This window comes from Cryptotermes secundus, unplaced genomic scaffold (assembly GCF_002891405.2).
Source record: "Cryptotermes secundus unplaced genomic scaffold, Csec_1.0 scaffold188, whole genome shotgun sequence".
Lineage (NCBI taxonomy): Eukaryota > Metazoa > Arthropoda > Insecta > Blattodea > Kalotermitidae > Cryptotermes > Cryptotermes secundus.
The window spans coordinates 174,609-198,426 of NW_019738872.1; the positions used below are offsets into that span (position 1 = coordinate 174,609).

Below are 23,818 nucleotides of genomic sequence, written 5' to 3' on the forward strand. Positions count from 1 at the left end.
TTGTGTGTACGGCTTGGAATTTCTTCGGTGGGGAGAATTCGCGTGTTTCCACTGTTGGCTCTGCCGTTTGCTCTCGGGTTCAAAATGGTGGCACCAAGTTTCGCTCCCAGTGGCAATATGGGACACAAAAGCATACTCTTCCTCATGGTATCGTTGCAAGTGATCCAGTGATGCAGCCATTCTCTGAGTCTTCTGTTCCTCCGTGAGTTGATGTGGAACCCACTGCGCGCAGATTTTGCGGTACAGCAGGTGTCTTGTCACAATGGCGTGTACGGAACCGTGTCTTATTCCCATCAAAAGACTAATTTCTTCCATAGTGATCCGTCGGTTTGCCCGGATATGACCATCCAACGCAGCAGTAACATCAGGAGTGATGACACGATGAGCCTGTCCTGGGAGAGCATCATCTTGCAGTGACACGTGTCCCTCTCGGAATCTCTTATGCCACTCCAGCACACGCGAACGTGACATGCTGTGTTCGCCGTAAACAGCAGTCATGCTGCGATGAATTTCTCGTCGTCCTCTCCTTCAGCATTCAAAAAGTGCACTACACTTCGCTGTTCTTCTTTACTCACCTCCATTACTGATGTTGGATGACTACATGTAGCGCTAACCTTACTTCCAGCACAATAAACAAACGACAGGTGTGCAAGGGCACGTTGTCACTGTGCTTTCCAGAGTCCCCATCAGATGTTCGTACCATAAGCAAATTCCAGTGTTACCAACTTGCGCGCCGTGTGAGTTATGCGTGGTGACCCGTTTTCATTTGACTGTCCCTTATAGAGATGAATAGTTTAAAATATTGCAAGAATTACCAAAATCTGGCACAAAGACACAGAGTACATGCTGCTGGAAAAATGGTGTCGATTGACTTGCTTGACGCAGGGTTGCAACAACCCTTCAATATCTGCGAAACGCAATTCAGCTAGGTATGTCTGCAGTTGTAATAATATTTCCAGTATATTTACTTCATTGTTGATTCAGAGAATAAAAATACATCGCTCTCCTAGTACACTTTATATATTAGCTCCCCATCCATGGATTTGATTGTCCATTTTCGTTCATTCACTCTTTTTTAGTCTTCTGAACGCAACAGCCAATACCGACGATATTACAGTCTCGCTACTGACAGCGTAGTTAAATAACCACCTAGAACCGGTAGTTTCTCGTAGAGAAATCTTACATAAAATCGAGCAAAGCAAATAATAATAATAAACTGACACATAATGAAATATAACACAGAAATAAATACAAATAAAGAAATGTAAAGGAAACGTTGTCCTTGTGCTTAACTAATTAAGCACTATGCCATGAAGGCGTATGGGGGAGTGGATGTATAGAACCACAGTTGCTTGACCTCGGCACCAGATAGAGGTAAGTGGTCAGCTTCACGTCCCGGCCGCTCAACACCCGGAAAAATGGCCCCCGGTACCCACTGGACAGGAGGTTGGGTGGGCCCCAGAGCCGGTCTGGACGACGTGGAGAAAGAAGAATTCTTGATCCTAGCGGGACTCGAATTCCGACCCCTTGTCCGTCCAACCCGTAGCCAGTCGCTATACCGACTACGCTATCCAGACTCCTAAATACATATAAGCTGCAAGCATTTAAAACAAGTGTACATGTCAATTATCAGATGGTGCGAACATAATTCCTGGTACTCATTTCTGTTAGATGCTGAGTAGACCCCAGGGCCATAGCGCCGCTGAAAGGATTAGGTAAAACGAAAAATCCAATGACCTCATCAGGAATCGAACCCACAACCTTCCAGGCTTGTAACATAGTTCAACTACTACGCTACCTCGTGCCCCGGTAATACTAACAAAGTGAGAGTTTCTGAATTTTAATGCATTTCTTGCTTGACCATAATGGTTCCGAATTTCGCGTAGTGGGACAATCAAAACTGAGAAAATGGACTATAAAGAGAAACATTTTCAAAGTATTTCATTTTTCTCACTACCCCTTTCATAACTGACGACAGGAAATTAAAGCAATTGGCAGTGAACTGAACATTAATGAGATGGACAAAAGTACTGCCGTTTTCTAAATCCTGCCTGCCAATTAGATGCTAGCTAATGACTTCTGGGGATTTCTTGTCGGTCGCTGCATCGTCACTTCTTTGGGGTGGGGGGGGGAGAGGGCTGAAAAAAGAGAGAGAAAAAAGATAACAGAGTTCGGGAATTAAAAAATTAAATAAAAACGGTTCCTGGCGGTGCTAACTGGGGAGGAAGTATTTCTCGGAACAGAAATACCAAATACATGTCAACTACCAATTGCGATAAAATGTGTTCTCACTGTCGATATTGGTGACGTACGTGATAATCGACGGTTAAAAATCGTTGCAGTGGCCAAACCTGAATGAAGAGAGGTCACACAGCCGACATTGCGGAAGAGAGAGCACAACAGAATGATAATGTGTAAGACTTTGTACATCATACCAAGTGTTCTCCCTTATAAGAACCCCATCACGGTATGGAAATATGATTCTTTTCCGTCTTTCATGGGGAGGGTATGAAGATATTCCTACTTTACCGCCCCTTAATTAAGCTACACTCTGCACAGTAATCTGCAGCCCTTCCGTTGGTCCTTAGCCGCCTTCAGTTCCTTCAGCATTTACAGTCTGTATGACTCCTTGCATGGGGGATCCGCCCATCTACACACAGCACAACACAAATACAGAATAAACGCACACAGATATTCATGCCACGAATGGGATTCGAACCCACGATCCCAGCGTTCGGTCGGGCGAAGACCGCGCGGCCACTGCAATGGGCTTCTGGACAGCAGCACTGCTTAGAAACCAAGAATAAACATCGTTTTCGACGAAAGTCAATTTCTTGACGTAACCGGAACTATTTATTTCCAAGGGGAAAAAATGTTTCCAATAGGAACCATCTGTGGGACAGAATTTAAAATTTTTCAAATAGAGGAAATAACAGATGTTGCTTGCTGATTTTTCAGTTCACTCTTCGGCCTTAAAAATGGAGACAGAGCGCAGAGGCATGCCTCGTTTTATTCCGTTCCGCATATATTGCGTTTTTTTCTTTACAAATTAAAGGTTTGTGGGAACCCTGCATCGACGAAGTCTATCGGCGCCATTTTTCCAACACATCACTTTGTGTTCCTGCGTCACATTTTGGTAATTCTCGCAATATTTCAAACCTTTTCAGTATTACTATATCTGTGATCAGTGACCTTAGAATTTGAAAGATCTACTGTGGGTAAAGTTCTACCAAACAGCATGGCATGCTACAGAGAAATCTTCCGCGAAAGGAAGAGTCAATCGATTCGGCAAGGTTCACTGTTGTCTTATTTTAAGAAATTTCCACAGACACCCAACCGTCCGGCAACCACAACCCTCATCAGTCAGCAGCCATCAACATCGAGGCAAGACCCTCCATCAGCAAAAGATTACGACTTGATGGTTAGCATCTTTTAGGAACAAAGTATTTTTAAATACGGTATGTACATTATTTTAACGGTGAAAACGTTATTACGCGAGGGTGCAAATGGATGAATCCCTAAGTGACACAGCGTAACACTTCTGCAACCTCTTACGTAACGGCTGATAACTCAAGACCTACGGCGTATCTTATATTAAAAGTTATATGTAAATGAAAGGCTAAAGACTGATCTATAAAAAAAATTGTGCTTCTTTTATTTCCATAGTAAAACTGTATATTGTTTAAACAATTGCCCAAAACATGTAACAATTTTCCTAATTTTACGGACTTTCAACCGCCTGCCTCGGCTAAACCGTAAGAAATGGATCAGGACTTATCGGAATGAAATATGTTAATAAATGCGAGCTTCTATAACACGCAATCCGTTCTGATCCATCCCTTACGGCTTAGCAGTTATGACCATTTGTTTGTAACAAATACAGCTAATTCAAATCCTCTGTTTAGTGGATGACGCAATACTGCAGGCAAGCTACCAACGTATGACGTCACACTGATGAGGTGACCGCTGGTAATAGTCGTGCTGCACATATGAGAGTGTACGGGAAAGGGATGCGGTCTGAAAAAGATAATTGTAATAATGTGCCCAAAGGGAACAAAGTTACATGCCGAACGACAGCGTGAATATACAGAAACGCATAATCTTATCTGCTGAATACACGCGTAATTACAGAATTTGCAAGAAACTTAGACCACGGCTTATAGTCAGTTGCCACTCAGCTTCAATTTCACCGGTAAATATTTCTATATTTGTAAGATTTGAAGTTTTCACGGCGGTGAATATGAAGAAAGCCATCTTCTGGGATGTGACGCCGTGTAGATATTTACAATATCTACACGGCGCCATACCCCAGAAGACTGCTTTCTTCATTTCTGTATTTGTTATTCTACTTGAATAATAAAACAGATTACCTATATTGTGCCATGCAGACCCGGTGAGAGGCAACACCCGTTTCTAGGTAATGGCTATGTAGATAGAAGCAGTTTCTAGGTAATGGTCTCAACAGACTCGTAACACGCAACAAATGGAGCAACTGTGAAGCGGTTTTCCCTACGCAGTCCGTCTGATAGCTACGTGAAGAAGTAACAGAACTATTGGGAGGGTGTCTTCTGTCCGGACAGGGCAGACACTATATAACGAACAGCAGCTGCGATTACGGGAGTCTTGAGACGGCAGTTAGAAGAATAGAAGCTAGTTGTGAGATGGCCGCCAGCCTGAGTTCAGTTAATGGAGTGGAGTAAAGCTGAGTTTGGAGTTCGGCAGTTGGAAGCTAGTTTGAACCGCTCGGGGGCCGTCGTGAGAACGACCACAGCCAGCGAGCATGTGAAGCCGTGACCACGAAAGACGAGGAACCTACGGCGTTGAAAGCCGTTACCATGCAAACGGTGAACACTCAGCATACTTACTTACCTATGGAGCAGAGACGTTCTTGAGTAGTCAAATCTGCAGCTACTCAAGAATTTCCCATCATTTTATGGAACCCGAAGATTCATTACCGTGTTCACAAGAGCCCTCCAATCGTCCCTATCCTGAGCCAGATCAATTCGATCCATACAATCCCATCCTATCTCTCTAAGATCCATTTTAATATTGTCCACCCACCTACACCTGGGGCTTCTCAGAGGTCTCTTCCCTTCTGGATTTCCCACCAATATCCTATATGCATTCCTCGTTTCCCCCATTCATGCTACGTACATGACCTGCCCATCCAATCCTCCTTGACTTCATCATTCTAATTACACTTGGAAAAGAGTACAAGTTATGAAGCTCCTCATTATGCAGTTTTCGCAAAACCTCCTGTCACTTCATTTCCTTCGGTCCAAATATTCTCCTCAAAACCCTGTTCTCAAACATCCTTCCTCCCTTAATGTCAGAGACCAAGTTTCATACACATACAGAACCACAGGCAAAATTATAGTTTTGTATACTCTAATGTTTATGTTTTGGACAGCAGACAAGAAGACAAAAGGTTCTGGACTGAATGGTAGCAAGCACTACCCAAGTTCAATCTCTTCTTAATTTCTTCCTGAATCAGTTTTCGATCTGTTATCGTTGTTCTGAAAAATCTGAACTGTGCCACATTTTCAAAACATCTGTTTCCTATCTTTATGTCATGAATTTGCCATGCATTTTAGTGACGATATAGCAACATATACTTAGTTTTCTTTGTGTTTACTTGTAGACCAACCTCTTTACTTGCGTCAATTAAAATTTGTGTGCTTTTCTTTATGGTATCTATATTATCAGCCAGTAGATTCAAATCATCGCCATAGGCCAACAGCTGATGTGTCCTGTTTAATTTCAGTCCCACCTGGTTTCCCTGGACCTTCCTAATAGCATATTCTAGAGCAAAGTTCAAAAGGAGTGGCGATAAACCATCTCCTTGTTTTAGACCATTCTGGATAGGAAATTTATCAGACAAATGTTTACCTACAGGGACTTTACTATACGTTTCATTTAAACACATTTTAATCAGCCTAACTAGTTTCATGGGTATCCCAAATTCGATCAGAATATTGTACAATACTTCCTTCTTAACTGAGTCGTAGGCTTTCCTGTAGTCTATAAATGGCTGATGTACTGTCTCACTGTATTCACATTACACATTACAATATATTTGCTCAAAAGGGAATCTTAATATTACTATATTACAGTACCAGATACCAGTAGAGAGGGAGTATAAGACAGCCCCAAACAATATAACAAAACAACGTGGCCAATTCTGCACGACTTAGTACTATAACCGAAAAAACCATACTGCAGCATAACATAATTCTAACGTTAAGGGACTCATATCTCAGGATTTAAGGTTTTACATTTATGAAATGTAAAGTTTTCTTTCAATGAGTTACTTGTCCCCCGATGGTGTCTCTACTTTGACGTAGTAGAGGGGCTTGCGTGGTCAAATGACCCTGAGAGCTATGTCGACGGCAGCATAGCTACTGGTAGGGCCACCCATGCCGGACAGGTCGAAGGGGATGACCCAGACTAAAAGAGATACCCTGGTCCTCCAGGTTGGGGGTTGGGCGAGAGGTTGACGACCTCTCACTGTAAAAAAAATACAATTGTTCCGAAACTTGGAACCAAGCCACAGAAACTTCAACAGAATGGAAGAAGACAACTGGCAAAGAATATGGACTACTCTCTAGGTACATGGAATGTGAAAACCCTCAATAAACCGGGTGCCATGAAATCGGTACTAGAACAGATAGATAAGTAGAATGTGAAAATCACAGCCATACACGAAATTAGATGGCAGGACAAAGGAATCATGGACTTAAAGAAACATACTGTATGTTACAGTGGTAAAGCAGAAGGCAATAAGGAATTTGGTGTAGCCTTTGTAATAGAACGAGAATTTACTCGTAAAAGCGCAATAATAGACTTTAAACCAATAAGTGAAAGAATTTGCACTTTGAGAATTAGAACGAAATGTTTCAATATGACGTTGATGAGCGTGTACGCACCTACAGAAAAAAGAGAAGAGGAGGTCAAAGACTATTTCTATCAACAAATGGAAGAGACATATGATTCAATACCACGTAATGACATAAAGGTTATTTTAGGGGATCTTATTGCCAAAATAGGTAAAGAGAAGGAATACAGACGAGTAATTGGGACAGAAAGTTTACATGATACAACCAACCATAATGGAATAAAATTAATAGATTTTGCAGAAAGTAAGAACTTGATCATCAGTTCTACATACTTCCCGCACAAAAATATACATAAAAGGACATGGGCAGCACCGGATGGGGATGTCCTCATAGAGAAGCGATTTGCGACGAATATCCTGGACGTAAGAACATTAAGAGAGGCCAATCGTGATAGTGACGATTGACCCAACAGAATAGGTGTTTTCCCTCACCTGAGGACGGAAACAGATCCAGTTTCCGAAACGTCGTGTTTTTCTTAGTTATCTTAAAAACCAGGACGATGGATAAAGTCCGAAAACCCAATATCTCTGTGCATCAAGCACGGTTGGCAGGCCCGAAGTCCGTTCCTCATATGTATCCGCTCTTCAAATTCGGTTGTTTGCTCCGCAACATGTCACTTCATTAGCAACAAGTAAAGTAGATTTTATACACCCGGGACACAGTCCCTTCTTTTTTTATTATCACAATACGTCTTCTACAATAACTAAGGTTTTAAAGAAGGAATAACGATGTGAGGACACGCGATAGCGTAATTGGTTGAGCCACTAAGCTACAAACCGGAATGTCGTGGGTTCGAGTGACCTAATCCTTCCAGCCGCACTATGGCCCTTGGGTCGACTTAGTCTCTAACATAAATGAGTACCAGGAATTTGCCTAGGGGTAAAAGGCGGCCGGCGCTTAAGGCTGACCTTACTGCCACCTGTGAGCCGACTGTCTAAAGAAAATGTGGGAGCCTCGACGTCTCACAACCCTATGGGCCTTCACAGCCTGTTACTTTTTTATAACGATCTAATTAAGAAATTAAAATTAACTTGCGTAATTAAAAATGGCCGATCGCAGTGACCGAGCGGTCTAAGGCATGGACAGACTTTGCTCGCTCGAATGCTGTAATCGTGAGTTCGAATTAGATTCGAGACATGGATATCTGTGTGTGCGTTTATCATATGTTTGTGTTGTCCTGTGTAGGTAGCGGCCTGACGACGGGCTGATCCCCCATCAAAGAAATCCTACCGATTGTCTTAGGATTATTAACTGAAGTGAAATAAAGCGTTTCACAGATGCCTCATGCTACAGGAAAGAGAATGACGATTCTGATCATGTGGAGAAACTTCACCGCACGTACTGGCATGAGTTGCGTGGTCGGAAATAATTTACACGTCTATATGCATTAGGTGGAAGCTCGCAAAGCCTACATGCGCCACCCCACGGCAGCTTTCATCAAGTAACATGGCTCTATTTTGGAACTGGTTCGCATCAGATTCAACATGGTTGCCAGTGAAAGAACCCAAGTAAAATTGCATGTCACTAGAGTATATATATTGTGACGTATTTGCGCTATGCAGGACACCCTCTCCCCCGCCAGCGGTGACGTAACAGCATTGGAGCGCTGCCGCTGCTACGGTAACAGGTCGGTCAACACTCCACCTCCTCCCCCGCGGTGACGTGACAGCACTTCCCACTGTGACGTAACAGGGGACACTGCTGTTAATGCGAGGAAACAGGGAACGGTATAAAAAGCCGGCTGAGCAGTATGTGACCAGAGTGTGTGATCAGAAGTGACATAGTGTGGATCGTGAAGTCGCCGAGTGCAGCAGAAGTTTAGCAGTCGCCGAGTGCAGCAGAAGTTTAGCAGTCGCCGAGAGCAGTGCATGTAATTGTGACACTGCAGATGGCAGTAACTGTAATTGTGAACTGTGTGAGAGTGAGAGCGAGTGTTCAATAAATTCGCTATATCCAAGACGGCGTGAAGTTATTTGTCGCGCCACATACACCCAACATGTGACAATATAAAATGATTATTCCCTGGCATCATTTCCTCTGAATACACGATATATTGTATCCGAAAAGTGTTTCAAAGTTCCCTTCTCTGAATTGGGTAAAATTGTCAGTACAGCAAATAGTTCTCCTGTAATTAATAAGAGCCGATCACAATGGCTGCGCGGTCGAAGGCATGAGATGTCTTCGCCCGCTCGAACGCTTGGATCGTGGGTTCGAATCCCACGCAAGGCATAGATATTTGTCTGCGTATATTCTATGTTTGTGTTGTCTTTTATAGGTAGCTTCCTTGCGTCGCGCTGATCTTCGGTCCAAGGAGTTCTATCTACTGCTTTAAAGTAAGAAAATGAAGTGAAACTAAGAGTTTAACGGATGGCCTATGCTCCAAGTGGGAGCAACAGGGATGGATGGATGGATGGATATACGGGCAGATAGACAGACAGACAGATGGACAGATAGATAGATACATAGATAGATACATAAATAGATAGATAGACAGACAGACAAATAGATAGGTAGGTAGGTAGGTAGATAGATAGTAATTAATAAGACTTACTTTGTTACTTACTTACTTATTGAGCTGAGCCCTTCTGGAGGAGCCGCCAATTCTGCAGCTACTCAAGAATTTCCCAGCATTTTATGGAACCCGGAGGTTCATTACCGTGTTCACTAGAGCCCTCCACTGGTCCCTATCCTGAGCCAATCTATCCAATCCATACCATCCCATCCTATCTCTCTAAGATCCATTCTAATATTGTCCACCCACCTACGCCTTGGTCTTCCCTGTGGTCTCTTTCCATCTGGATTTCCCACCAATATCCTATACGCATTCCTCGTCTCCCCCATTCGTGCTACATGACCTGCCCACCTCATCCTTCTTGACTTGATCAATCTAATTGTACTTGGAGAAGAGTACAAGTTATGAAGCTCCTCATTATGCAGTTTTCTCCAACCTCCTGTCACTTCATCTCTCTTCAGTCCAAATATTCTCCTCAACACCCTGTTCTCAAACACTTCTGTAACTAATTTTCGTATATGATAAGGGTTACTATTCAAGTCAGAAGAATATAAGAATGACGGCACGTAATGCGTTAGAGACCTCACTGTGTTCATGATAATCCTGTAACTAATAGCTAATCTGACACAGGGCGTGGGCGGCAGCACGTTGTTCTGACCACTAATTAAATTGTTGTGCCCACGGCACTGATTGGGGGCACCCACCCCGAGACTGGTTCCCCACCGCACGTTCTCTGCCAGCAGAGCAAAATTTGAAATATGAACAGAAGGCTTGAGAACGCCTACATCGCTTCTTTACTGCCTCGTATCGATTTCCGATAAATGAAACAAAGATAAGACGAACATGGAGAAGAGAGAAGTTGATAAAACAGAGTTGTGATGTGGAAAAAGACGCGAGGGACAGAGAAATTGCGAGAGGGCTGTAAGGAGGATTCTCCAAGGACTAGATCTGCCAAACAGAGAACGGTGTTCTTCTGAGTGAAACTGGAAACCAGCTCTCAGTTCTGAGAATAACCGTTTACACGCAAAACTTTAATCTAAGTGACACACACAATTCATCTATTTAATATTATGATAATTCCGGTCTTCCACATGAGACCTTAAACAAACAAAACCTGTGGTTTTAGTCCGCAAGCGAATTATACCGACCGAGCGACCGCCGCTTGTCGGCGAAGTTAGTGCCAAATTTAGCGGATAGAGGGTGTTGCGTGGTCAGCGTAACGAATCCCCACGGCGGTTAATTTCGGTTTTCTAGACTGGAGACGCTATTTCGTTGAAATAGTTCCTCAATTATCATCACGAGGCTGAGTGGACCCCGTTTGAGACCCACTACTTCTCAGAAAAAAAACTGGTAGCTCCGCTAATCGAACCCGGGCCTCTGGATCTGTAGCCAGGAACCCTGACCACTAGACCATATGAAACCTTTAAGATCAAAATACACGAATCTATAATATTATGTGGAGGAGGACGCGGCGGTGGCGTACTTGGTTGAGGCACTGTAGTACAAGCTGGAAAGTCGCGGGTTCGAAACACAATTAAGTCAATTTGCCTAATCCTTCCTGCCGCACCTTGGCCCTGAGGTCGACTCAGCCTTTAACAGAAATGAGCACCAGGAATCTTCCTGGGGATAAAGGGCGGCCGGTGCATAAGGCTGACAAACTCACCGCCATCCGTGAGCAGACTGTCTAGAAAATAGTGGAGCCTCGACGTCTTACATCCGTATGGGCCTCCGTGAACTGTTGTAATTATACCTGTTGTTTTGTATGTATATTGTAGCTGGTCTCTTACTTTAGTAGAAGAACACAAAGAAAGCAGAGTAATGTTTTCACGAAACATTATTAAGGTGACGAAATTATGAATAAGATGAGCTGAGCATTTGGCACGCATGGGTCATGAGCCATAGAGCTGTAGATGTGAGGATATTAAGAAACATCTTAAGGAAATTGGATATGAAAATGTGGGTTGGTTCAACTGAGTCGCGGTCTCATGTGAACACGGCAGTGATCTTTGGTGTTCCATAGAGGGAGGGAAATTTCTTGACCAGCCAAGTGACCGCGTCATGCAGGTATGAGTTGAGAGGTGTGTCCCTTGCATCACACAGACACAGCTAAAAGCACGACACCCAGCGTTCCCGTTACACATGTACAGTATATGGTGGTCACATGACAGCTGTACGTACTAGAGCTTTCAATCTGACTAAGTGTTATTTTATGCGTTCCTGCATGTCTCTGGTTTGGTTGCTAGAACACAATAACATGTCTTCTGAGGACAAAATCGATTTATATTCCCGGTACTTCGTTGTTTCTCCACAGTTTAATTAACAAAAGACAATCTTCCTCGTCGCCAATATGGCAAAACAGAATACTGCCAAAGGAAACACACGAATATATCCATAACACTGTCATTGCATGTAAATTATTTCGCTATTTCAGTACGGTTTATTATAGGAAACCATCTCGGGTTTCGACGAGTCATTTATAAGAGTACTATGCAAAGTGTCCATAAGGTCACTATTTGTTTCGTTACTGTGAAAATAACAAACTGATGTGTTAGTACAGATATTCTCTTATCTGTTTGACAGTCTTGCTCTGGATTCGAATTACCACTCACATATTTTTATACTTTTAATGCTGCCACGTATAAGGGTTAGCGTCACGAATAATTATGGATTCTAGAGTTGGTCACTGGAGTTACTGAATACTCACAAGTCTTAATTACAAGTAATTATAACACTCCGAAAATTACTGTAACTATAACACATAAATATTATTCAAATTGTCCACAGGCTGCCTTCTAACGGTTCCCGTGTAACTTCTGAACTTCAATTCTCTCTCTAGTTCTCCTGACGCTCACAGCTCCTAGTTCCAAATCTCTCATCCTAGTCAAAGTCAAAGTTACTTTACGACTGGCGGTTTACTGCCAATCAGTTCGTCTTGGCGTCAGGCCCCTTGAGGCCAGCTCACAGCTCTCGTAATATAGCCGCGGCACGGACCACATAGAAAACCTCTTCTATTATTGCAGAGGCGTGTCACCACGCAGTTGAATAGCAACCAGTCTCGGCGCACATTGTTATAGCAATGGACTCCCTATTCTTGTCAAGCGTTTAAGGGGTAAGATCTTTATGGGTCGTTGCCTAGCAGTGCGTCGCATTATCAATAGCGCTCTGCGAAAGTAAATATTACATATAACATATTATTATTTCAATAAATTATACAATCTGTGCATGTTCTACAGTTGTTCACACAAACGTCCCAGTTTCATACGCATTTTCCTGCAGTAAACGCTTCCAGATGGAAGTACTCCGCAAGTACACGATATCGTTTAGGGAGACCTGTAATTTACCAAACCGATAATATTTAATCTTGTGAGCGCCACAAATACGATCCTCTTCATATACAGTCACTCATGTTGAAGAATTTTTCAATTTCGTTTCTGAAAAACGGGCCATTACAATGTCGAAATGACCTATATCCTAGACACTAATTTTGAAGATGCAAACAAGATGTCCCTGTGCTTAATTAATTAAGCACTATACCGTGAAGAAGCATGGGGAAGTGGAGGTATAGTTCCACTAATACCTCGGCTCTAGATGGAGGCGAGCCGTCAGCTTTATGCCCCGGGAGCACACTTTAGAATGAAGGCTTGATGGGCTCCAGAGATAGTCCGGATGCTGTGGAGAAGAGAAAATTTTGCCATGCCGAGATTCGAAATCGGGATGTTCATATCGTACCCTGTCGCTATACCGATTGAGCTATCTCCGACTCCTGCAAAGCATTTTCAAATTTTAAAGCAGATTGTAGCCGACTGTCTAAGCTTGGCGGTGATATAAGTTGCTGCATCAGGTCAGCCCACACAGACCCTGTATGCGTGGCGTAAAATTTGCTATGTAGATTTTCAAAACTTCTTCCTATCCTAGTCAGGCTGGACGACAATTACTGAGATAGTCTCTCATCGATAGACGTGTGAGAGGAACCGTAGGCTTAACGGATACTGTCACGTGTACAAGGTGTGGCAATAAAGANAGACGGGGTTTGGATTGGATATTGAATTTATTGGCCACTTATACACACCACTCGAAACTACAGGTAATTACAGCGCTATCGCTGATCTAACACACTCTACAGTTCACTGTTACACACACACACACACACACACCAGTGTTTTCAGTCTTCGAGAGATTCCCTCAATTATATCTTTGCTGGCCTTGGATCTTCGTTATGCACAGTTGGGGCGGACTCAACAGAAACATCGTTTCCATCGTTATAGCTCAACAATACCTCTATTGTTGTTTGCTTATTCTTTGTCGCGGGAAACTGTTTACCGAGTCGTTGCCTAGAAATGAACGTCTACTCTGGCTCTCAGGCGTCATGTCACATTATGAAGGTTGGAGGTGGTTTCTGGTATTGCTTTGCAGAATACGACTCTTCAATCAATGCATGTCGGCGAAGAATTCCAATAGCCGCCAGCCAACCGCATAGGGATTAACGTGGCAATTGGAGGTAAGGTTTCGTGAAAGTGCAACACATACTGCGCAGTAATATAATGAGCAATAATGGTTGCTCGAAAAGATCACCTCCGAATCGTTAATTTCACATATGCGTAATTAACACTTTATCACATACGCCCTGTGCGATGCATACAATAATATAACCTTGTGCGAGTTGCTTGTATTCACAGCACTGTTCCATCCGCATACATTTCAAAAGAAAAATGTCCGTGGTTAATTAGTTACGCACTATGCCATGAAGAAATATTGGGGAGTGGAGGTATATACAGTGCAATATATGATGCCGATCAAAATGAATCAGTATTATTTTTAGTAGGTGAACCACCGACATCTTTTTGCACTTTGGCTTATGCGACACCTTCCGGTGAGGATCGTGTTTATACACACAATAAACGCACGTCTCATCGTAGCCGGAAGCACAAACNGTATTGGGGAGTGGAGGTATATACAATGCAATATATATGATGACGATCAAAATGAATCAGTATTATTTTTAGTAGGAGAACCACCGATATCTTTTTGCACTTCGGCTTATGCGACACCTTCCGGTGAGGATCGTGTTTATACACACAATAAATGCATGTCTCATCGTAGCCGGAAGCACAAACGAAGTTTCATTTCTCTTCCCTTGCTTATTTATAGGTTCAGGTCAGGTGAGGGCTATGTGATTCGTTCCTGTCGGTGGGCTGCAGCCGGACCAAGTAAGAACAAAAGTTTTATACAGCAGAGGTGAGGTTAACCAGAGGGAGACTTTCAATTTATTTGGTTCAAAGCCTCGTTCTCACAAATGTTGCGGCTTTCAGTTCATAGCAGTCAACATTAGAACTATACTTAATTACATGGACGTTAATGATCGGCGAACCTCTACGAATTGCTTCACAAATTAGCAGCAACCGCGTATGAAGCTACCGTTTAGATATTCGTTACAATTTAATGAAGTTTTATAAACGTAATAATCTATATTCTTCATGACGTATTATTTGGGTGATATCAATGAGGTTGAGATAGACATGACATGTAGCACGCATAGCAATGAGGAATGGGTACCTAAGTTCAGTTGGTAAATCTGAAAGGAAAAGACTATTCGGGAAAGCTAGGCATGGATGGGAGGACATAATATGGATTTATACTGTAAAGTGGATGGACACAGCGTTGCTAGGTGACTGACCGTTAAATACCTCGCGACCGAATACACGCAAGGCAACAGTGGGAGTTCAGTTGGAAAATCAAAATCTCTGGTCGTGATCCTCAAGGGGCCTGACGCCAATAGGAACTGCTTGGCGGTAAACCGCCAGTCGTCAAATGACTCTGACTCTGACTTTGAACAGGGGGGTGGCCCGTGTGGAGGGGGGTTCGAATACCTTCACCGTGACCCTGCGAGTCGTAGGAGGCGACGAAAAGGGAAGTCTCAAATCTGAGACAGTAAAATATGATCACGAATCCCAAGGGACTCGGACACGAAAAAGACTGCGCTGGCAAGGGCCAGCAGCATATACAAAAGACAGACCCGTCCTCTAGTCAGAGAGGTAGCCCCACAAAGAACAAAACCGTAACGTTCAACAGTAATAAAGGGAGTCACCCGTGTGGAGGCGGGGTCGAATACCTCCACCGTAAACCTGCGAGTCGTAGGAGGCGACGAAAAGGGAAGTCTCAAATCTGAGACAGTAAAATATGATCACGAATCCCAAGGGACTCGGACACGAAAAAGACTGCGCTGGCAAGAGCCAGCAGCATATACAAAATACAGAGCAATCCTCTCGTCAGAGAGGNATCCCAAGGGACTCGGACACGAAAATATTGCGCTGGCAAGGGCCAGCAGCATATACAAAATACAGAGCAATCCTCTCGTCAGAGAGGGCGTTCCACGAAAACAAGACTGTAACTGTCAAACAGCAATAAATATCTGGTCATAAGCCCCAGATGGGGCTCGACATCAAGAATTACTGACTGACTGACTGACCGTCAGTCGCAATGTGACTTTGACTCTGACTTGAATAACAGAGGTGAGTTTCTGAGAGTGTTAGAGTGTATTTAATTAACACTAAAAGTGACAGCAACGACAAATTCGTAGAAGACCTGTGAAAATTTAAAGTGTGATTTGAAGACCTATGTGCAATATTTGGGGTGATTTAAAGCGCTAATTTCCGTAATTCTGTATTTAAGGAACCTGTTGCAAGCCATATTAAAACGTCTAGCTATAACACAGTCCATCAATAATGCAACAAATTGTTCCTTTCTCTTCCACAGCACTAGTGCATTAGGTCAGACAACACCACACGCTGCTAGAGGGAGCAACGCACAAACAAGGGGCATACGTCATATTAGAGATTGCTGACGTAATAGAACAAAGGGTTAAGGACATAAAGAACAAGCTGCTGAAACAAAACACATAGTTCTAAACAAATGGACGGCACTCCTTTTGAGGTGGAATGGAATTTAACCAAAGTAATGAAAATTTTATTAGAAATTTTAATTTGTTATTTTATTTTATTAAGTGCACTACAGCGTGTGATTTCAGCGCATATTACTGCAGTATAGCAGTTTTAATACATCAAGACACCTGAAGATGGCCATCTAAGGTCGAAACGTGTGTTAAAGTGTAAGTGGAAGAGAAAGGAACAATCTGTTGCATTATTGATGGACTGTGTTATACACAGACGTTAATTTCTGTGTTGAGATACGTTACCGGGAGAGGACTAGTGTGTGCGTGCAATAGAGAGTGTGTAACCAAGCTGCTAATAAATCCAATCATCCGAACTAGGACCCGTCATTTCGTCATGCGTACCCCCTGCACGTGACACAATACTAATCCTAAAAAGCTCAGCCATGCCAACCGCTCTGACTTTCCCAAGAGAGTCTTATCACATGTAGGGGTCATTTATAAGACGAGTTTTGGATTGATGACTGGATTCAGTGTACTTTATACACGTATATTCACAACTCGGGACTACAGACAATACAGCGCTATCGCTATTCTACAGACTTAACAGTTCACAGTTACGCACGCACTAGGGTTCTTAGTCTTCACTAGTCGTATCCTGGCAACGGATTTATAAGTCTCACTGTGACTTCATATCACATACGACGTCTTTCTTATACAACCTAACTCCTTTCTTACCATTATTCTGCAACTGCCAACTCAATTCAATTCCTCTGCTCCCAAGTTCATATCCCGGCAGGCTGACGTCCCGAAACCCGACTCTTCACTTCTCGAGTACTGTTCTATACTGCCGAACACTTCTTTATAACCACTTCGCAGGGACCACGCAGAAAACGCTACCTCTACTGTTATGGGTATGTGCTTACTGATCCGTTGCCTAGAAACAGAAGTCCTATTATCGTGTGCGTTTGCTTCCGCGGGAATGTGTTTGTCGAGTCGTTGCCTATCAATGGGTATATACGTCACAGTATTTTTATCAGCTATTTATGATTCTCAGAATAAAAAATCGACAATTTCGCTTAATAGTATTAGCCCACTATTCTTTCAATCGGCGACCTAGTGTGTTCACCGTGAGGTAAGAATTGAACTGAAAGGGTTAAAAAACAGATTGAAGGATTTCGTTTGCCGAACTCGCTGCTAGATGTTCCTATGCTGCCAGGGGGTCCTGAGACCAACCGTCTCGACACGGGTTTCCTTGGTTCTTCTGTCTTCAAGCAAATGCTGAGATAGTTCACAAGTTCCAAGTTGCTACTGCGTGCCTCTCGAGCAGCCCTCCCAACTTAAGTTCATAAGTCCCAGTGCTGTAAAAGCCATTAAAATTTGATTTCCAAATTATACAGCTCGACATTAATTCGGAAAATGAAATTTCCCCTGCCCCTCTCTGAAGCTACTACTTCTAACCATTCTAACGTCTTTACTTTCACCCTCTTCTTAGCAGGAAGACGAGTGGGAACCTTGTAGAAAGCTACGTTTTTCTCCCTCTTTCTCTTTTCCATGATTTCTCACTTTCACTTAATCTTTTACTATACTTTCACCTCTCTTTCGCGCTCTGAAGGTTTAGACTGGGTTCGTGTGGCTTAGAATGGGACCCAGTAGCGTATTTTTATGAAAATGTTTATGAATATTCGGGTTTATAAAAAAAGTTATGACTTCTCTTATAGTCCACAGATTATAAACTTCTCCAATATGGCTCTGCTCCACGGAGTTTGTAGCTACTTCTATGTTTCTCTACCCGTTTGTTTTCTATGGAACTTACCGACATGGCATTAAATGCAGAATTTGTTTCATGTCGAATGAAGTGAAAGGATAATTAGGAACCGCGTATATGCAGTTAGACTCACGACCGAGTGTCACCACAGCCCGTGTCAGAAGATACTCAAATCTCTTATTTACACAATACAAACCAAACACATTACCACTGGGCCAATTTGTTCTGTTGGTGTCTGATAACTAATTCACTTCGTGATTGCGAAGCCAGGAGGCAGAATCAGAGAGGCTGTCTCAACTGATTACTGTCATTTATTTGCACGAATATTTATTTCATTCCATTTCCTCTCCCCATCCGTAAATCAGTTAAACAGTCCGTTATGTTGAAAAGGGTTAATTGATTCCAATGAATTTCGGTAGACTACTGAAACGAATATGTACATAGTTGATACAGCAAATACGAGTATTACAGCAGTTGGACGGATATAACTGGCCTGCCACAAGCTTATAATGCATTAATTTAATGAGAACTGTTTTCTGTTAAGAATATATTTATTGGTAATAGCGAAAGCGCCCAGTCATAGGGGTCTCTCTTTAAATTTATTCATTCATTCAACAGTGGCTCTACAGCCTTTTGTTGGTCCCTCGCCTCTTCTTCAGTTTTGTAACCTATTTTATACAGACTGAATGACTCCTTGAACAGGGGATCAGCCCGTCGCAAGGCCACTACATGCACACAGGACAACACAAACAGTGAAGAATGCATTTCGAAAGCGGAGATAGGCCGAAAGCAGGCCTGTGATAAAGCAGCGGCAGGGTTTGAGGGACAGGCTCAAATTTTGAAAGAAGTTCTCTTCTGGGTGAAATGCTATCAAACAGAATCGCATGCTACAGAGAAATCTTTCGCGAAAGGAGGAGCCAGTGGATTCTGGAGACTTCACTGTTATGTTATTTTAAGAAACTTCCACAGACATCCAACCGTCCGGCAACCACCACCCTCATCAGTCAGCAGCCATGAACATCGAGGCAAGACCCTCCATCAGCAAAAGCATTACGACTCACTTTACTTATTGACTGAAGGCTGATTGGACCCCTGACCATGATAGAGGGGGAAAAATTCTCAGTCGCGAATAGAATCTAGGTAATTCATTCTGTACCTACTAATTATACTGCCTCATTATTTGGTACATACCACCGAGACGCAATTCCGCCGTTGCCTGGACGCTCTCCCCGTCACTGGACGCTATGCACTGATACATTCCTTGGTCCTCACGCTGAACGGATGGGATAGTCAGTCGCGCTCCGCCATGTTGCGAGCCCTCCTCTGCTCTGATCACCCGTTGTCCATCTTTCAGCCAAATTATCTGGGGGAGGGGAAAAAATGTTTATATTTCTATACACTGTTAAATAATCAGAACTGTAATAATTACGTTTAATGGATTGTTCCTAGATATTTTATACGCAGAAAATATCATGACTAGCCTTTTAAATCCTAAGCTCTTGTCAAATTTGATAACATTTAGGCATATTAAAACTTCGATAAAACATGAACTGTGTAAAACAGCAATATTTGCTGTGACAAAATCAGCGTTCAAACGCAAGTCTAAATTCTAATGCAATGAGTAATTTCGTCTGGTGGTATGAAAGCGACAACTCCGAATTTCAAGCTGGGACCATGAAATAACGAGGTACATACATACTTTACACGCAGTATTAAATGCAATACTGCAGTAAAGGTATGCGTTGATGTGTCTTTGGCAAAATGCTAGATGAAACTTTTACAAAAAGGTAGCTAATATATCATTTGAAAATACATGTAAATCCATTGCTAGCCACCGCCCGTAACACACATGAGCCAACAATACAGCAGCAGTGTTTTCTTTGTGTCAGAGCAGCTTGTGCATGCGCAACGACGTCACACCGCGTAGTGATCACGTGATATGTGTGTCCGTGCCGAGTCTCCACTATTAGGAATCCAGTTTGTAAGAAGTAGAGCAGCAATAGAATGGGAATACAGCGACACACAGCAGTTACAGGAGATTCCGGTCGTACAGCGAATTTGAGAGAGAGAATTAGAGAATTTGGTCGAAGAAGACTTCATATCGATTTGAAATGTTAGTTCCTGTATTCAGACGACTAGTGAAGATGGAGAATCCTAGTGCGTGTGCAACAGTGCAACTAGAAAGCGTGTAAATCAACGATAGCGCTGTACTGATTGTAATTAAGGGAGGTTGTAACCGAAGTGCTGGCAAATCTAATCATCCGAACTAGAACCCGTTACTTTTGTCAGACGTACCCCTTGCACGTGACATTATGAACTTAAAATATTTATGTACAAAATAATAAATCAGAATCCCATGCAAGAATGTAGGGTATTAACGTCGGATTCAATTTCGATAATGCTTGTTGTCGGCCATCTGAAGACGCCAAGTCACACAAAACTGCAATTACACATGTTGTTTTGTACGGATGTGAATTTAGTCTCTCACAATAAAACGAAGAACACACATTGCGAGAATTTGAGAACAGGGTGCTGAAGAGAACATTTGGATCGAGGAGAGAAAGTGACAGAAAACTGGAGTAAATTAAGCAGTGAGGATCTTCATAATTATACACTTTAAAGGATATTATATATTTTCTTCTTTTTTCTATGGCTCCATAACCCGCTAGACCTTGGCCGCATTTTCAGATTCTTAACCCTACACACAGCCGGTAGGACTCCTTGGAAGGGTGATCAGCCCGTCAAAAGGCCGCTACTTGCAATCAGAAGAACACAAAAACAGAAGAAACGCATACAGACATCCATGCCTCAAGTGGAATTCGAAACCACGATCCCAGAGTTCGAGCGGGCGAAGACGGTTCATGTCTTAGGCTGGGGCAAAACGAGCGCACAAAATGCGTCCGTTGTAACGAGCGTTGCTGAGGACACAACACAGTTGTAGAATGCGGTGGGTAGTTCTTTTGTCTGCAATGGAGCCAGAAGAAAGCGTAGCATTCGCCTCTCTTGTTTATTTCTACAATGGACGTCACGACGTTCGTTATAAAGGATAATAGTGCGACACATCTGAAGAAGCTACTCAAGAACTTTTCAGCATTATATGGAACCCTAAAGTTCATTACCGTGTTGACAAGAGCCCTCCACTGGTCCCTATCCTGAGCCAGATCACTCTAATCTATACCATCCCATCCTATCTCTCTCAGATCAATTTTCATATCGTCCACTCACCTACGTCTTGGTTTTCCCAGTGGTCTCCTACCTTCCGGCTTTCCCACCAACATTTTATATGCATTCTTCGTCTCCCCATTCGTGCTACATGCTCTGCCCATCTCATTATCCTTGACTTTATTATTCTAATTATACTTGGAGAAAAGTACAAGTTATAAAGCTCCTCATTAAGCAGTTTTCTCCAACCCCCTGTCACTTCATCTCTCTTGGGCCAAATATTCTCCTCAGCACCCTGTTCTCAAAAACCCTCAGTCTATCTTCCTTCCTTAAAGTCACAGACCAGGTTTCACACGCATAGAAAACCACGGTAAATTATAGTTTTATATATTCTAATTTTTATGTTTTTGGACAGCAGACGAGGAGACAAAAAGTTCTGGACGGAATGGTAGCAAGCATTACCCAAGTTGAATCACCTCTTAATTCCCTCTTGGATCAGGTGTTGATTTGTTATAGTCATTTCCAAATATCTGAGCAGTGCCACATTTTCAAATCATCTGTTACCTATCTTTGTGTCATGATTTTGCCCTGCCTTTTGGTGACGAGACAGCAACACATATTTACTCGTAGTTTTCTCTGTGTTTACTTCCAGACCAACCTCCTTATTTGCGTCAATTAAAGTTTATGTGCTTTTCTTTATGGTATCTACATTATCACCCAGTAGATTCACTTCATCGGCATAGACCAACAGCCGATGTGTCTCATTTAATATCAGTCCCACCTGGTGGCGAAAAACATGTCCTTGTTTAGACCATTCTGGATAGGAAATTTATCAGACAAATGTTTACCTACACGGACTTTACTATACATTTCGTTTAAACACATTTTAATCAGCCTAACTAGTTTCATGGGTACCCCAAACTCTATCAGAATATTGTACAATACTTCCCTCCTAACTGAATCATAGGCTTTCTTGAAGTCTACAAATAGCTCGTGAACTGTTTCATTGTACTATCATTTTTTCTCCAATATCTGACGAATGCAAAAGATCTGATCTGTAGTTGATCTGTTACGTCGAAACGCACACTGATGATCCCCAATAATTTCATCTATATATGGACTTAACCTTGAGAGATGAATATTGGATAAAATTTTGTATGAAGTTGATAGCAGTGATATCCCCCGATAATTACTACAGTCAGTTTTATCCTCCTTCTTGTGAACTGGTACAATAATAGACTCCTTCCACTGATCAGGCAATTTTTCCTTATGCCAAATACAATTAATTAGCTTCTGGCTTGATGAAAGGCATGGAATTTCTTGAGTAACTGCCAGTTTCCTGAGACAGGCCGGGAGGCACGAAATGAGTACTTACGTGCCCTGCTGCTGTGACGCAGGAGAACTCGGCTCGTGCCCCGGCGTCCACCTGCATACTCGCCGGGACGATGTGAGCACCGACTTCCGGAAGAACGCGAACTCGGACTTCCTGACTCACTGAGCCTACACTGCTGTTGGCCACACACATGTAGACTCCTGCATCTGTCGGCTGCACGCTGCGAAGTGACAAGGAGCCGCCGAGGCTTGCTCGTAGAGGCTCCAAAAGGCCATCAGAGTCTTTGCGAAACCACCTGTGTGTATTGTGGTACTAGAAAATATTCACGTGTGGCCAATACGTCAGATTTTGGAAGGAGTGGTTCATCAAGGGGCTGAAGAAAATAAGCACAGCCACCAAAGGCACCAGTCAGGATCACTGGTAACCAGCTGCCTGTAAACTCTAATAAACTTCTGTAACGGATCCCTTCCAAGCAGATCTAGTACACTGAAAATAAATCATAACCTCTCCTCTTCTTATTCTTCAAGATCCCTTTTAAACGTGGCGATTACAAACGATCTGAGTAAAGGTAAAGTTGTCCCTTCGCTTAACTAATCAAGCACTACGCCATGAAGGCGAAGGGGGGAGGGGATGGATGTAAAGATCCACATTTTCTTGACCTTGGCACTAGTTGGAGGTGAGTGGTCAGCTTCACGCCCCTGCAGCTTTATCCCCGAGGAAAAAGCTCCCAATACACATTTGATAGGAGTCTCAGTGGCCCAAGAGTCAGTCTGGACGACATGGCGAGCAGAAAATTCCTGACTCCACCAGGACTCGAACTCCGATCTCTATGTCCTCCAGTCCGTAACCAGTCGCTATACCGAATGCGCTATCCTGTCTCTTCAAACGACCTGAGTAATTTCAAATATTAAACTTATGGTCTTCTGGGATGTGATATGGTTTAGTTTGGTGAATGAATGAATGAGTAAGGGGTAGACCTAGACCGGCACTTTCACCGCGATCTACAACAGTATGGTAGATACTATATTGAAGTAATCTGCTGCCTCTATCTTCAGAGTAGAAATGGGAAACACTAAGTTTCCTAAGAAACTACGAATATACCACGTCACATCGTACAAGAATGTAACATACTGTGACATATAAACGCACTACCAGGAAACGGCTCGATAAAAACCTCGCGATACGCACAAGCAACAACAGGACTAACGTTATAGCTCCTTGCTAGGCAGGAGTGAGAGCGCCAATGGATTGGCGAGATAGC

General features: G+C 42.9%; 1 protein-coding gene across 2 annotated transcripts in view; it reads right to left on the minus strand.

Moving 5' to 3' along the window:
- Nucleotides 1-23,818, minus strand: part of LOC111871092 (Down syndrome cell adhesion molecule-like protein Dscam2) — a 244,320-nt gene that overhangs the window by 105,989 nt on the left and 114,513 nt on the right. For both annotated transcript variants that reach the window (XM_023863883.2, XM_033754105.1), the window contains exons 6-7: nt 22,600-22,852; nt 19,254-19,425 (exon numbers count right to left, since the gene is read on the minus strand). In XM_023863883.2, coding sequence (XP_023719651.1) covers nt 19,254-19,425; nt 22,600-22,852 — 425 coding nt within the window. The remainder of the gene's footprint in view (nt 1-19,253; nt 19,426-22,599; nt 22,853-23,818) is intronic.